Below are 17,881 nucleotides of genomic sequence, written 5' to 3'. Positions count from 1 at the left end.
AAATTTAACATTTGTTATCAATTTTGAGTCACTTTCGATGTTTATTGCAGTGAATGTACCTGGATGTGATGGGCAGCATTCCTGCCCCCCACCCTGACATTCTCAAAGATATTATAATAGTACAAAATAAAATAATAATATTAATAATTTGGTCACTCAATCCACTACTGTTGTGGGACATTGCTCTTTGCAATTGGCTGCCTCGTTTCATCCACAAAATATACAATTCACTTTACAGTATTTTCTGTGAAGCGCTTTAAGATGTCTCGACGACTTGATAAGGTGCTATATCAAATGCAGGGATTATTATTATTGTTAACATCCTTGGAATTGCATCTCACAGACAGCTGTTTTAAACAGTTAGCAGGATACCAGCTACTCTATGAGTTGTTTTCTTTAGTAACAAGTTAGGTCATCTGCCGATTGTCAGTTGAGAGCCACTTTGGAGTTTGAATGCTCCATGGATGTTGCAATTTGGAGTGGCATCGGTGAGTGTACCTTCCCCACATATAGTTATATTTGATGTGTTAAATATTGATGCCCCCATTAATTGACCCCATTATTGTTTGGAACAAAATGATTTAATTGTTTCACAGAACAGAGAGAGAGAAAAAGTGGGCATAGTCAAAATGGAGGGAAGGGACTGTGAAGCAAGCAGCAGTTTCAAGCAATGATTGAACCTGCTAATACCAGGTCAAAGCATGCCCGTGGATGCAACTAAGTACAGGTCTCTTAATGTTTTTAATTATCATTTTCAAACACAACCTGCACCAAGTCCATTTGCAGCATAGCTACAGGCAGTCAAGGTAGACTGATTTGTGACATTGATGTAATTGGAGTCCAGACACAGTCTACTTGAACTTGCTATTTATATTTTTGACAGTTTTTGAATAACAAACTATATAGACCACAGGCTATATTCCTGGATTATCAAAAATTAAAGCTATAAAACAATCCTCTGAGACACCCCTCTGGAATCAAACCTTAAATACTTCAGAATGGAATTTTTCATTATCAAATGTTCTACGGTACACAACACTAAGTTTATTTTTTTTAAAAAACTGCATCTGCAGGATACAAAGGAATATGAAATACCCTCAGTGATGGATTAGGATGCTATATATTGGTGTTACTCAGGAGTTTCCATTTGAATATCATAAGTAATAATAATAATCCTTACATTTGATGTAGGCCTTTCACATGAGGAGAATGTCTCAAAGTGTTCATAGAGGCTTATTATGGAAAAAACATGATGCACTGTGCAGTGCCACTAGTTTTATTTAATAGTGTCGGACCGATATTCTCTCCGCAAACACAAAATTCTGCTGTGATCCAAATTTACAATAGATAGATCAATTGGTCAGTCATTAGTGCTGTTTGTGGGACGATGCTGGCACAATTGCCTGCATAACAACACTCATTGTTATTAAAAGTATGAAATGTATGAAATGCAATGTATGAAATGCCAGAAGGAGTTTTAAAGTGTTACTGCACCAGAGTTAGAGTTGTTTCTACAATTAAGGATCTATACCGGAAACCTTTATTCCTGTAAAACTATAGAAAATCTAATTTTGGCACTGGTTATTAATTGGCACTGGATAGATAGAAGATAGAGACACAGAGATAATGGGGACTAATTTGTGGTATTTCTTAAAAGGATTCTTTACAAAGAATTCCATCAGAATTCCTGTCTACTTGTGAGAACTCTGCTGTGAAAGTGGACCACAATAGAGCAGAGTTCCCATGGGTTGGGGTGATATACTTTTGCCTACTGGAAAGAGTTTCACATCTCAAATTGGTAAGAAACCTACTTAAATATTGAAAACTGGGCCCCAATACATAGGTGGTAGCGGAATCCTAATTTTCAATAGTGTCAATCACCAGTGCATCGTGCACTAAATCAGAATTCCACTTCCTGACTCTGGATCATGCCTAATCCCCTTCCTTGCTTAGTGTCCAACCCCATTCTTATAAAGCACACCAAGGAATTACCCTACGTTATCTAAATGTAGGTTGTTGCTGTATCTTTGTCAACAAAATATGCAGTCACTACACTTTCCAATGTATCCTGTGAAGCATTCAGAGACTTTCTTCCAATATGAAAGGTGCTGTACAGCAACAACAACAAACAAATTGCATTTCTATATCATCTTTCACATTGGGAGGACCTCCCAAAACCACTGAAGTAAATTCAAGGATTATTGTTTTTAGTGTTGTTATCTTCTTTTTGTGCTTTTGAAGTTAAAAAATAACAAACTCACTCTAAATTAGTTAGTAATATAACTGATCCAGGAATGCTTGATGCTGCTATTATCTGCAATACCTCAATGTATTAAAAAAAACTAAGTAAATTAAAAAATAAAAAAAAATACTGGAAATACATTGTTTCTGAAAGGTAAAATGTCATTGAAACTTAAAGTATAGCATTAATCTATTTTCCTCTTTGAAGTCAGCAATACAAGGGCATGCATTGAGTTTTATCACTGGTAAGAAGAGAAAAGGGAAGGTTTGATGAAATGTTTTTGCTTGGAGGCTTGCTGGTATGGTGTATGAAGTAGCTTACACTACTGGCTGGTAAAAAACAAATCCATAACAACATATGAAAACAAATTGGATAAATGCTTGAGGAAAAATAGTATTGAATAGTATAGGGAAAGAGCAATGCAATGGGATTAGAGTAGATGGTTCCAGTGGGGAGCGAGCCTCAGCACAGATGCAATGAACCAAATAGCCCCAGTGTCTCAAACATTCCATGATTCTATTATTCTGTGATATTAAACAGATGTTTCCCTACAAAATATCAGCCACTGCACTTTACAATAAAACCTACGAAATGTTTTGAGGCATCCTCCTGATGTGAAAGGTGCTGTATCACATGCAAGGATTATTATTATTATTTCACAGATGGTGCGAAACTCAAAACAAGTACAACAACAACTTGCATTTATTTGAGCCCTTCACACACGCTAGTTCTTTGAGTGCTGAAACTAGGGGACGATCATGGTTGAGATGGCCTCACACAGAGTTGCTCTCTAAGCCGAACTCGAGCTGATATAACTGCCTTAGATGTAGTTTGAACTGGTTTCAATTAGAAAATGGATCTAATACAACTTTAGACCATAAAGTATAAGATCTCTGAAACAAGGGACAGAAAGAGAAGTGTAGGTTTCTACAGCCACAATTCATTAAGAGTGATGCGTGATGATCCCTGGCAAAGCAACTGCACAACAGTGCTAATGCTTACCTCTTGGTAGCTGCAATCATCGTTTTAAACGTTTAGTTCTAATAAAGGTAGAAAGTGACTTTTATCTGAGATGTGATGCACTGGAATTTCCTCCGAGACGTAGCTTGTACAATGGTGCTAATTAGCTTTTCGCCACATGTTAGCTGTAAGGTTTGATTGGGTCACAAACGTCTATTTTTCAAGATGTTTTTGTGGAAAATGAATCAAAATGCAGCAGGGATGCAGCATCTTTAATACATTTTTAATAACTGTGACTTTGTTACTTACTGAGAGTTAATTACTTTTTTTTCAGAATAAAACCACTTTGAATCCAAATATCTTTCAAGCAATTCCCCCTCACTTTTTTTTAAATCATTATCTGTCACACCATATACTCCAGCTGTACACCTTCAAGGAGAAGAGGTTATGAGATTAAATCTCTTTGCTGCCAGAGCTGCCTGTCTTAATTAACCATTTGAGAACCAAAACAGCTTTTTACATCCAAATCAAAATATAATTTAACTGCGGATTGTTTATTCAACCGGTGCTCAGAAATTAAGGCATCTGTTACACTGCTTCCATTATTGGCTAAAGATTCCCAGAAAGCTCCTTTTGTAGAGGATGCGAAAGGGAAAAACGTATAAACAGTATTAGTAAAGATCTCAGGGTGGTCTGTCAGATCTGAAAGAAATCTTTTATGAATGACTGACTACTCTAAAATAAACCTGAGATAATACAACGAGGACTCCTTGGAACAGGCACTTACTCAGTTGCGAGTTGGTAAAATTAGTTTTCTTTGTGGTGCACAGGCTATCAATTACGCATAAAAACAATTACAAGCTCGGACATTTTCGAAGCAAAAATAGACGCCTGTTCGCTTGGTGCAGCTGCTGGCTGCTACACACAGAGATACGTCTAAAAGTCTCAGGAAATCACAGAGACGCGTTCTTCTCAAATTTGAACAATGTTAACTATTTTACATCTAAGAGCTAGATAGTTGTTTTGATAAGTAATAGGAATATTGATATCAATTCTGCAGTTGTTTTTGGTCCCCCACAAAATCTGATTTGATCTGTTTTTTTTTGTGTGTCTGTATTTATAAAACATTTTGGGAGACACACCATTTGGATCCCGAAAGGCTTCAGTCTATGCTGCGACAGTTATCAGTACACATATTGTTTACAGTCTCAGCACTAAGCAAGAATAGTTAGTCACTACACAAACACGCATGGTTAGTCTCTTTCCTAAGTGTGGTCTGTCCCTGCACTAAATGACCATGGTCAATTTGTACAGTGAACAAGCATGGTCAGACGCTGAACAAGAGCAGTTTCACCTCAAGACTACCTGCATAAATGACCTGCTTACGTTTTTTTAAACATTTAACTGCAGAATATATCAAACGATTAATTTTCAGAACGCACAGAACTTTTTAAAAATAATAATACTTGCATTTGATATAGCACCTTATCATATCTTCGAGACGTCTCAAAGTGCTTCACAGAATGTAAAGTGAATTGTCTGTATATTTTGTGAGTGAAACACGGCAGCCAATTGCACCAGTGACCCACAAACAGTCGTGGAAAGTGTCCAAGTTTTTTTTAAGGGATTATTACCCCTGGAAAAACAATCCATCTATCAACTTAACAACCAGGTTCCCATGTACTGCTAGGCAAGCAGAGGCACGTGGAGTAAGGAAACTTGCCTCACATTTTACCCCGCCCAGGAATCGAACCTGGATCCTCTTGCTTGCGAGGTGAGCGCTCTAACCAATATGCTACCAGACTCCACAACATGCATTTTGATCTCTCTCTTTGATGCTGGTTTTCTATCATTTCTTTTTGAAACTACAGAAAACATATTTGAAGATGAAGACAAAATGGATTCAATACTGTGAAATCAATATGCAATCTGATTTTGCGGCCTTTAATGTATCTGCGTTTTGCCTGTATTAATAGAAATGGCATTGTAAATAAATTCTATAATTTTTTTGAACTACAGAAAGCTACTTCAAAGTTAAGATTGAATTCAACAATTTGCCAAATTCTGAACACTTCAAAAAATAAGAAAATAGAATAACTTTGGACCCAGGTGCAATTTCTCCTCATTAGTGCATCTTTAAGCCAGTGATATCCATTCAAGGCATATAAAATGGACCTCATTCAATCACAACTAACCTGCTAAAAGTTCTATATGCCAGGAGGGCCATTTCCAATGAAAAATACCAGGTGGTGTAATGATTTACTGTCATAATTAGCATGGTTACCCTCAAAGGCAGAGCTAAATCTGAACGATTTGACTCACTGTTAGTTCATGCTACAATAAAATTAAGATAGCAGGAATGTAAAGTTTCTAATTATAGCACTGCCAAAAAAAAAATTGAATGTGAAGACAAAATGAATTCCATACTGTGAAATCAATACGCAATCTGATTTTGTGGTCTTTAATGCATCCGCATTTTGCCTGTATTATTAGAAATAGCATTGTAAGTAAATTCTAGACAACCCAGGCTTAAAGATTGCTAAAAAATAAATCACTTGCATTTCTGTTGCATTCTGATTGATGGCTACTCAAAGAAATCACTTTAATCTGGAATTCATGGTATTTTACACAGATCTCTCAACACAAAGGGGAATACAGGAAGGCTATACTGTACTGCTTCACTCCAGACACTGATTACCACTGAGTACTGCTGTCAAGTGCAGCGTTGTGCACTGCGTGGACAGAGCAAGAGCTCAGTGCTAATCAGTGGTGGCAGCAAAGTTGAATCTAACAAGGCCTAAAAAGTGGTAGACTTGGTCTTTAAATTGGAAAGTGATGAGAAAGGCAAATAACGCAGAAGGAGAACTAATTTATGGAACTTTGGCACTATTACGAAGGGTAAGGAGAAATATGATATAATTGAGAAGTGCTATAGGGCTCTGAAACAAATGCATAAATCAGATGTTTTGTGTTAAGTCCAAATCCAAGTTTAGGAATATTGTCTTGCAAGATTCACTGTGAGATTTACAAATCACAAACTAGCAAAATCTTAAAATCGGGATGCAAATTGACCTTTGTCTGCTTGGGATTCATAACATGCCTTTGCTGAACCACGCAGTGAATGCTGGAGTCCAATATTCGGAAACCGAAAATCTCAAATAACGCAATTAATCAATTTGAATCATTGCATTTTCAACCCTATTGTTGCCAATAAAGGCCGCAAAAGCTACGGAGCCTGAATTGGGTCACAGACCACTGTGTGATCCCTCAAAACTGGCAGGTGTGATTTGCTATTCTTCCACTTGTCAAAACTCAACAAAGAAAGCTGTAAGATAAATCACTTTCAAATGTGCACAGGTCTACATAGATGTAAAAGGAGTGATAAAATTATATACATATAAGACAGACGAGCTAACAAATAACATAAAGTGTTGTATAACAGATGGCAACATGCAAGAATCACTGCTTTAACACAGGATGCCTTTCATATAGCCTATTTGTCATGCCATCACTCCACTGACACACAACGTGGTTAGAAAGGGAAAAGGCCTCGAGAAGTGAGTTAAGAGCTTCTCTTTGCTAGCAGATGCTTGTCGGCCAGAGTACAAAGTTCAGGAGCTAACTGACAAGAGGCTACCTCCTGGCAATTAATCACTCTAAGGAAAGGTCAGTGGGGAAAAAAAGTGATTTTTTTTAGGAGGGCTTTATGACAGAAAAGAGAGCATTGGGTCACATTAGCTTTCATGCAAACAAAATAATAGGTAAGTACGCAGTCAGAATGAATTCACATTTACTATAACCTCAACCCTATGTGTTTTGTGTCATAATGAATCCTTTGAAACAGAAGCACAATGGGTATTTCAATCTTATCTTTATCAGTTATAACCTTTCAGGTTCTTTCTTGAGACAGAAGTCTAGGAGAGGATTAAACTCTGCGTCTCCTCAGCCTCAATGAACTCAAGACATTTGAACCATGTTGACAATAGAAGATTAATGATGCAGTTGGACACGTACCTTCTTCGCAGCTCTCTCCCTTATAGCCCTGGTTGCAAATGCAGGTTCCCATGATGCAGGTGCCGTGGTTGCCGCAGGACGGGTCAAGACATTGGTTTGTGGGAATGTCACACTCCGCTCCCTTCCAACCACTGTGGCACAAACAGCGTCCTTTCACATATTGACCATTTGCACTGCATAGAACTGGGCAAGAAGCTGTGAACGAAAAAGGAAAGGAAGTACTGTAAATACTTACACAAAGGCCGACTGACTGGGAGACTTTCAAAAATGTTAAACTGTTCTTTCACATTATAGGTATCTTTCTGCAGCATTTCGAGAATGGATTGAAATGAAGGAAGGTGGTTCCTTAGAGATAAAAATGAGCTTTGATTAAAAGCTGAATAAATCTCATCATGTGAAATTGCTATTATACTGCAGGATTTTACTGATATAGTTTCTAAAGAAAAATGCACCCCCTCCCATTTATCATTTATTTTCTCCTTTCTTTTTAGGCCTCTAAAGGCCATTCAATATTCTGCAAGGACAGAAGGCAGGGAGTGCAGTAGAGAGCCCCTCCAGGTTACTTTTTTTCTCTCCTGTGGGCAAGAACTTCATCTGGCCGGGACAAAAACAGAGTGTGCAGAATCCCAAGCACAAATTATTGCCCAGGGACCACAAAGTGACGGGTGACGGCAGTGCTGATACAATGCTTTGGGGCAAAGTTGGTCAATCAATGACATGCAGGATATTTGAAAGGCTTATTATAAAATCTTACTTTAATCGTTTCAAATTGTTTACCATTCTTCAGGCGAGAGGTGAGCGAGCTCGCATTGCTGAAAAGTGAGCTAGAAGTCTAGAAGTTGCACAGAAGTGAACCCCCTTTCAATATAGCTCAAAAATAAACAAAAATTAGTCCCCCAATTCTACTAACAGAATATGCTGCACAGCCCAGCATTACATGATTTATATTCCACTCTTGCAGGGACCGCGGTTTGCTTACATCTGCAGAATTCATGATTTATCTCATCAGTTCACTTGTGCAAAGAGGGATTGCACAACACGGCTCCTCAGAGATCAACTCCTTAGATTAAGATTCCCTGGGATTGACAAACTGAAACAAAATTGGCCACTTAAAAGAAAAACAGTGTTTGGAGTGCGTTTGAGAGAATCTTGCCCTGGTTCCTTCTCTGACATGAATTTCCAAACTTGAAAGGGCATCAGTCATGCTAGTAAGAGAGGAAGCACCAGCACCAGGGGAACTGAATTCTGGTCTCATTGTAACTCGTTTCCCAAAAAGGGTACATTATGTTACAAATTCATATTTCATTCCCCAGGACAGATATAAAAAGGACCCTCAGGTAATGGTCATTGTAATAGTGTCTACATTTCAACAGATTACCATGGTAACAACAAGAAGCTTCTACCTCGGGCACAATCTGGACCAATATAACCCAGAAAGCAATGGCACATTCCAGATACGCACTCTCCATTTCCATAGCAGTTGGCAGGACATTCGTCCAAGGACTCTGAAAGAAGAAGACAGCACAATCTAATATCGTATTTTAATAATGTGCAAACATGATCGAAAAAGATAAATGATGGGATCAAAACTTCAATATTCACAATTCGTACAAAACTTTGTAAACACTGAATCCTGACAGTAACCAGATGTGTCATACGAATCCACAGAATTCCACTCAATTCAATCTCTTCAAGTCAAATTGGAGTTCCTATGGGTTGGCAAGGCAGACTTCCTGTGTCCTGGAGGATTCAATATTCATGGATTTTATGCAGCCCCATTTGGGAATATCTCAGTTTTGACTTCAATATATCATTGCACTGAAGATTTTTATGATTGAATTTTTGGTTTCTTTCTAATCTTTTTCCTTTTTGGTTCAGGTCAGCGCTTCTATTTACTACCATTGCACATCATCCTGTGCAAACGGAGTAGACTTTAGTCAGACACCACTGAGGCAATTCTATGGCTCGTCATTATACGAGCTGCACCTGCAGCACAATAAAACCGGTCAGTTTTTTCTAAACCTTTAAGGCCAACCTCAAAACATACCTTTTTGACTGTGCTTTCGGTCATCTTTCCCCTCCCCATCCCCTTCAGCTCCTCACCCCAGCTAAGGTGACCAAGGCAGCACTGTCAAGGTTTTTGAGAAGTCCCCCCGACATGATAGGGGCTATATAAATGTAAATTGTATGAACTGTATTGTAACCTTTTTATCCACCAGGATGGCAGAAGTTGGCACAATGTACCTAGGGAGGACAAGCAAGTGTGAAAGAAGGCTAAGCTGGAATGTCCTGGGCAGAGTGTAAGTTATATTAATAATAATAATTCTTGCATTTGATATAGTGCCTTACCATGTCTTTGAGACATCTCAAAGCGCTTCACAGAATGTACTGTAAAGTGAATTGACTGTATATTTTGTGGGTGAAACGCAGCAGCTAGTTGCGCACAGCAGTATCCCACAAACAGTCGTGGATTGAGTGATCAAATTATTATTATTTCTTCATTTAATTTTTTAAGGGATTATTACCCCCAGAAAATTAATCCGCCAATTGACTAACAATTGGGTTCCTATTTACTGCTAAGTAAATATGCCTCTGTAAACAGAGGCATGTGGAGTAAGGAAACTTGCCCACTGTCTTGCCCTGCCTGGGAATCAAACCCAAGTCCTCTTGCTTGTACACCGTTTTGTATACTGGACTGCATCTACAACTGAGTGTTACAGAATGTAACAGGAAATAAAAGTGCTTTCACACATTTTCTGGACTTGGTATACTTTATAAACCTAGATATCTGAAAACTGAATATTCTTTGTCTCCTCCAGACTATGAACTCCAGCAGATTGGATTGAAGATGGTGGAATCTAGTGTGAATGGGTTCAGCCGTGTATTTGCAAATTAAATGTAAAATTCATATTCTTGTTTCACTTTTGGGGATGATGTAAAAATGCAATAATAATCCTCCGAAGGTTAATTTTAAGCTTTGTGCTGAAATGCACAGAGAAACACATTATCCTGCCAGTCTCTGCGGTTGACAGATAGAAAGTAGGCCATTTATTTCCCTGTGTCTTGTTCCAGAAAATTGAATGACAAGTTAGAAGATCGTGTTATGATGAATCCTGTAGGAAACTATGGAAACTCAATTACCTTCTGAAACTAAATATTTCATATGCAATCCTATTGCAGAGCCAATTGTCCCTCAGTACGAAGTGTTAGGAGACGACCCAAAAGCAGAGAGAAACTTATTATTTTCTACTGTGGTGGGTCCTGCACATCCTCTAGCGAATTAATCTGCTCTGAAGTTTGCTGTAAAATGATTAAGCAAAACTCAACAACAAAGGGTCCTGGGTACTGTCTATGAAACAACTGAACCTAGGGAATGTAAATCATTTTGTTGTATAACTAGGTTTCTGAGGTAATTCATTAAGCAAGTTATATGCACAAGCTCCAACAACAACATCAAATTACATTTTTATGGTGCCTTTCAAGTCGGGAGGTGCTGAAAGTTCCAATATCCAGGTATCAATGGCAGAGTTTATTTGCATTTGTAAACTGTCATTGAAATATACCTTTGTAAGGATAAACACAGGTCCATTTCCTTGATTCAACACTCCAATTTTATAGTAATAATACAATAATAATTCTTACATATGCTGCAGCATAGTGCCTTTCATGTTAGCAGGACGTTTTAAAGTGTTTCACAGGATACACTCTAAAGTGTAGTGACCCTGCATTTTGTAGGTGAACGCGGCAGTCAATTTGCATACAGAAATGTACCACAAATTGTCACAAATGTCCTGGCCAACAATTGCTCAGATAAAATTGATCCTTCACTTCATTGCTGTTTATGGGTTATTGCTGTGCTTACATTGTCTAACATCGCTTACAAAATACACAGTCACTATACTTCACAGTAAATCCTGTGGAGCACTTTGGGATGTCATGTTGACATCAAAAATGCTGTACCAGATGCATGGATTATTATTTTCTGTGATAGAAAATCTTTTAAACTCCATTTTCTGACATTGCAAGCTATCTTGCAAGGGTTAGTTTAAAATTACACAAGAGCCACCTAGTCCATGTCAGTGTTTCTAATGGACATGAGCCTCCATCCCTCCTCCTTCCCCTCTCTATACTCCATAGCTTACCTATAATAGTGGTTATGAAGGAGACCAGCTCCACCTCTTTCCCATCATTGTAAAAGGCTAAGTGCCAGATGCCAGAATCCAGATATCGGATGAAGCCAGTCTCACGGTTTGTCAGAGGGACCAAACTTCTGTGCTGCTGCTGGAATCTTCCAGACTTTTCACTTCCTGCGCAAGCAGACGTCTTCCATCCAACAGCTCCACAAAGTCAAACTACAAGAAATGAGTGACAAAACATGTTATTGTGATAGTCCATTAAAAGCACATCAATCAATCCAGCTCCAGCTAGCCTCTAGTCTTCAGCATGCATGAAGAGCAAGTCACCATGATCTAGTTATGTAGGCTTTGGCAATGGTTTACTCTAGACTCCATGCAAACGCTGCTGTTCTCAATCAGTTGATTCTCTTTTCTTGGATTATTGTTGCACAGTTTCAAAGTCTAATTCACAACATACACAGTACATTTGTGAGATTCTTTATGTGAAAGGTATTATAGCATTGTTAGTTGGTGCCTTTATAGAATTGTTAGTTGGTGTCTGCAGTTGGATTATGTTTTCTATAACATGAACACTTAATGCATAAAAGCAGCTCAAATGCCTTTAAAAACAGCGGAAACTACTTTGCATTTAAACAATTGTAATTTTCAAAGAGAAAGCCCATGTAATATTTATGTAAGCTTAAGGTTATTTTGATGCGACATGTGCATTATAATTATCTGCCAAGTGCAATCTACCAAGTGCAATATAAGAGTTTTGAAATACTATCTTGGTTAGCAAACTGTCAGAATATTTAAAATGCAATATCATATGCTGGAAGTAATTTAAAGCTGATGAACCTGGGATTTGATAGGGAAATTCAAATGGGATTTATACACTTAAGACCAACTACTTTGTTTCAGGCTTTCCTTTAAATGTACAATCACAAAGCATATGCTTCCATAAGTAATGTTCTGAGTTGAATCAAATGTATACAAACCATAATGTGGTATACCATGTGAGCTTTACTTTATTTGCTCATAAATGGGGTTTCCCATCATAAACAGACACCAAATAATTAGCTATTCGATGAAATGCTTTGGGACATCTCAATGATGTAATAAGGTGCTATGTCAAATGCAAGGATTATTATTTTTATTAGTATATTTGTATTCAAAATTAATTCAAAATAGTCTAAATTGCAGATATTTGCAATAGGAGATGCTATTGATGACTCCAAGTTGCAATTTGAATTGCAAGTTGCAATTGGAAGTAATATCCTGTGGGAACCTTACTTCAAACGTAGATTCCATCAGAGTAGTGTTTCTGTAGGGCAGCACAATGTATGCCTGTTTTTTGGAAGAAATCATTATTTGCAATTTGGAATCATTACTGATGACTACTGTTAGGAATCACTGCAATATAGACCTCAATGTATGTTCTGGGGAATTGAATGCTTTTCTATTTTGGACATTTAGTATGAGCATCAAGCATTGGAAGATCAGGCATAATAAAATCAGGTGCAAAGCGAATTGTGTTGTGTTCCAATAATAATATCAGTAATCCTTGCATTTGATATAGTGCCTTATCACGTCTTCGACACAATGCAAAGCGCTTCACAGAATATACTATAAAGAGAACTGACTGTATATTATGTGGGCGAAATGCAGCAGCCAATTGCGCACAGCAGTGTCCCACAAACAGTCTTGGATTGAGTGACAAAATTATAATTATTATTTTTTTTAAAAATTGAAGGGATTATCACCTCCGGAAAGGTGATCTGCCAATCGACTAAAACCAGGTTCCTACTTACTGATAGGTAAACAGAGGTGTGTGTAGTAAGGAAACTTGCCCAACATTTCGCGCTGCCTGGGAATTGAACCCAAGTCCTTTTGTTTGCGAGGCGATTGCTCTAACCACTAAGCTACAGGATACCACAAGTTATAGGTCTTAAACCCTCAGTCTGATAAGCACCTTCATTTATAAACACTTCTACTTCCTCAATAAACCTATTGTCTGGTCCATCTGCACATCAATTTAGATGGAGTCAATGCATAAATAAAGTACCGATACCTTAGAGCACTTTGGACTATTGTCATGCTGTAAACCTCAAACTGGTATTTAATATGCATATTTAAAATTAAAGTAATCAATTAAATAGAATCAAAATTGAGGATTTCAAAGTGTTAGGTACAGGTCACAGCATATAAGACTTTACCAGCAGAGCAGTAAATCTGTTAGTGCTCAGGAATAGTACTTTTGCCTTGTGGGTGAAAAAAATAATTGAAATATGTAAATATAGCATTGTGAGCAAACTGTTCACATGACTGTAGCCATTTATTTTTTGCAATATTTTATGAGGTTTGGTTAGCAAAGGCAGAATGCAAAAAGAAACAAATTGCAAGGATTATTATATTATCACAGAAAGCAGAGAAGTGTCTTGCTGGTCAGAGTGATTCGCTCAGTCTGCTTTCAAAGAGAATTAGATTCAAAGGATATTCTTTATTCAACTTTCTCTTGCGATCTCTTGAGCCCAAGTAGCCACTTCATAATGGTAGCTAGTAATTTGCCAATCTGTTGAGGTGTAGACTGAACACTCCACTGTCAGAAAATACTTTTTATTTGTCCACTTTCAAAGTTGCTGAGTAAAATGCTTACCTGGGTGTGTGACGGTGAAAGGCCTCGACGACCATATATCCCAACCAGAGCATCCTTTCCTAATGATACATTGAATTTTAAATACATTGGGTGGTCTATAAATACTTGAGTGCACCAGAATATGCCAGGTGGTATCTTTTTGGTGACTCTCCGCCCCACATCGATTTCTCCAGAATCTATGCAGTTGTCTTCTGGGATCAAATGGTCCGTTTTTCCTGTGGAAATAAGATACCAAAAAAAAATGTGCTTCATCATTACACAAGGGTGAGGTTTCTGCATATTTCATTAATGGCTGAAAATACAAATCATTCCAAATGGGCTCAAACTTAATGCATTTCAAAGAAAAGTTGAGAAAGAAGGGGAGAAGCAAAATCATATGCACAGATACATAATAAAAGCAAAAGGCAGTGTTTTTACCCAGCTATGCATAAGCTACTTGAAATCTGATCTACCTCTCTTGCTTTCAAATGCTAGTTTTTAAAATCTATTATTTATATGTCCAATTCTAAGATACGTATAGCTAAAAATACTAAAAATACTTAAAGTTATACACTGATCTTGCAGTGCCGTTGGTTACAGTTGATCGAATGCAATTGCATTTGTGTACAATGTTGTTCTGTTCATTTCATGGAAAATTCTGTGGGTTGCCATTCTAATGCTATTGATTTTGCATCACATTACATCTATAGTAATATTTAACATCTATCTTTTTAATATAAAGATCTCTCGGGAGGTAACTATCTCTTATTCAGGTTCAGGTCTGCCAAGACATCTCTTAATCTTGGCAGAATTTATTGTGTCATACATACAGTCCATGATTTTGTGCTTTCAGAAAATGCCTGCCTGCAATTCATTTAATGTGACGAACACGATTTAAACTGTTACTCTGCAAAATCATTGCTGTTAATTGTAAGTGTTAAAACCACTAAGCCTTTTGGTTGGCAATAAATTTATTTTAATGATTGCAAACAGTGTCCACAGATATACCTTTTGATATACCTCCACCTTTTAATGAAACCTTAGACCACAGTTTTGCTGATCTTTGTTCTGAATAGGCCCAACCTGCTCCATAAAAATGTGTTTGAACAATTGGTCTTAAAAATTCAAGGCCAAGTAAAACAGCTGGATTCTCACCACCAACCAGGTGTTAATGTTTATTTGAATTCCTAATAATTTAAGAAGCATTTTTGAAATATAAAAGTAATTTATTTTAACAACCCACAGCTGTTTAAAATTTCTTTGGGCTGGCCATGTTTTCAGAGCATGTCAAATACTGATATACTTGGAAGTACTCCTATTCAGTTCCACTGACGGGTGGGTTGGTAAGCCGAGGACACCGATTTAAAATATTGTTAAAAGAAACAGAGGGGCGTTGAGGAGAAATGTTTTCACATTGCGAGTTATTTGGATCTGGAATGCATTGCCTGAAAGGATGGTGAAGCCGATTTGTTAACAACTTTTAAGAGAGAAGTAGATAATTATTTAGGGAGGACAAGTTTGCAGGGCTATAGAGAGAGAGCTGGGGTGTAGGATTGATTTGAGTAGCTCTTTTCAAAGAGCCAGCACGATGGGCCAAATGGCATCCATCTGTGCTGTATAATTCTATGATTCCATGATTCATATTAGTACTTGATTGACATAGTCTCAAAGCTTTTCTTCACTCACTCCAAACAAGAAGATTAGGAACAGATCAAAGAACATATTTTATAAAACAATTCTTAAGTTGATGTAGAACAGCGTTTAATTATTTACATTTTATGAACTGTTTCTGATAAGTTTTATTTTCTGGATTACTGATCATGGTCCTGGTTCTTCCTCAGACAATATAATAACAATAATTGAGCAGCAGAGGCTCACAATTGGATTTAGTCTTAGCTTCTAATATAATTTGGTCTTAAAATTTCAGGTGACTCAAATTATGGAAAATTAATAAATTAATTTTAATTTGGAAGCCATTTCTCTGCAGTTTTAAAACTGTATCAGCTTTCAACACTGACCTGATGAATTTTCCACAATTCTGGGTGATTTGAATTTTAAGACAGAATTGTCTTTCAGATTAAGAGCAGATACAATTTCAGGCCTGAGTATATCACAGGCCATTTGCCGTCATCAAAGTTCAGCTTCTTTCTAGCAGATATTGTGGTGACTGGCAATCACTACACAGTCGTTTAATAGGATTTATATAAAAGAATAGAAATGGAATTCCAGAACAAAGTACTGAATGCAGTTTGCAGTTACTTTGCCCTGTTTAAACAATAAACTGTTCTAGTTTTAATTAAAGTAAAAGCCCGTCACTAAAATAAACAGAAAGTGGAACTGTTAATGGGAATCAATTACTCTACTGTAAGATCAAAATGCCCTGATTAACTTTCTGAAACATCTCCTGCAGTCATATCTGCAATGATTCACAGGCAATATTTACATTGCTGTTTCTAACCAAATCTCCTATTTTAATTATGAATATGAGGGAGCTTTCCTACATTACATATCTATCTTAATTGTATTTATTTTAAGCTCAGTTTCTTCTTATTGCTATTGGATCTGTTCAGTGCATAAACAAGGCAATTTATTTTCACTCAATATTTTTGTGCAGAATAAACTTCTATTCTTTTTCTTTCAAATGTTAACTGGTCAACTGTTCATTTTATGTAGCTACTGTGTGGGCTATACAAGGAAATTAATCATCAAAATTATTAGACAGCCTCGCAAATAAAATATGAATTTATAAATGTATTTATATGCAATACAATGTTATATGTAATACATTATGTAATGCATTTTTTTATTGTAGCATAATTGATATTGGTGCCTCAGTCATGGTTGATAAGTGGGAATACAAATGGAAAAGTTAGAGTGTAATAAATGTTGTGGCATTGACCACACATATGTACTGGAAGTGAAGTTGTAGCGAGGAAAGTGGTGACTTGATTCAAGTTTAGTGAAGGCTTCAGAACTCAGTCTCAGAGGTAAATGATGGCAATGATAAGACTAAAGCATATTGTACAACTGGAATTTTTTTTGTGAAGGGAGCTTCTCCCTGTTTTCTGACCAACAATCCCCAAGGTAAATTGGTCATTCGTTTCATGCATGTTTGTGGGACAATGCTATATGTAAATTGGGTTGTTGGGTTGTCTACAAAATATGCAGTCACTACACCTAACAGTTTATCCTGAGAAGCGCTTTGAGATGTCCTCCTGACGTGAAAGGAACTATACCAAATGTAAACATTATGAAATTTGGCTTGCACTGTTTTATCTCATTGAATAACGTGAACAGTCAATTGTGCAGTAAATCTGAATGGTATGAACTAAAGTCCCTAGCACTATGCTTAAAAAGCCTATGGAGCATCAACAACAACAACTTACACTTATACAGCACTCTCCATGCAGGGTAGCGTCTCAGAGTCCTTAACAGTGGCAGAGCCTGACTCCCAGCGGGGGCGGGAGGAGGGGGAGAGAGGGGAGGTGGCTGTAAGCACTGTCGAAGAGGAAGGTTTTCAGGTGGAACTTGAAAGAGAGGAAAGAGGGGGAAAGGCGAAGGGATTGAGGTAGAGTGTTCCAGAGTTTTGGGGCGTAGTGGCTGAAAGTGCGATCTCCAATAGTGGGACGGAGGGTGCGAGGGACTAGCAGGAGGCCGTTGCCAGTTGAGCGGAGGCGCCAAGTGGTGGATTGGGGAGTGAGGGGTTTGGAGAGGGAGAGAGGTGCCAGGGAGTGAATGGATTTGAACACGAGAGTGAGGATCTTGAAATTGATCTGGGTGATGGGGAGTCAGTGGAGTCTGGCCAGAACTGGTGAGATGTGGGTACAGAGTTTGGTCCGAGTCAGTATGTGGGCAGCAGAGTTCTGAATGAGCTGGATCTTTTGAATGGTGGAGCTGGGGAGACCGGCGAGGCGT

General features: G+C 37.7%; 1 protein-coding gene across 1 annotated transcript in view; it reads right to left on the bottom strand.

Moving 5' to 3' along the window:
• The window catches only part of LOC103184642 (teneurin-4), a 359,161-nt gene that overhangs the window by 89,292 nt on the left and 251,988 nt on the right, over nt 1–17,881 (bottom strand). The window contains 5 exon segments of the mRNA XM_042334411.1: nt 7,217–7,411; nt 8,620–8,721; nt 11,359–11,505; nt 11,508–11,568; nt 13,988–14,202. Of these exon segments, the coding sequence (XP_042190345.1) occupies nt 7,217–7,411; nt 8,620–8,721; nt 11,359–11,505; nt 11,508–11,568; nt 13,988–14,202 (720 nt within the window).

The sequence above is a fragment of the Callorhinchus milii genome, unplaced genomic scaffold, assembly GCF_018977255.1.
Source record: "Callorhinchus milii isolate IMCB2004 unplaced genomic scaffold, IMCB_Cmil_1.0 Scaffold4, whole genome shotgun sequence".
Lineage (NCBI taxonomy): Eukaryota > Metazoa > Chordata > Chondrichthyes > Chimaeriformes > Callorhinchidae > Callorhinchus > Callorhinchus milii.
The sequence above is the reverse complement of the archived record's forward strand: the minus strand, read 5'-3'. Positions and strand labels throughout refer to the sequence as shown.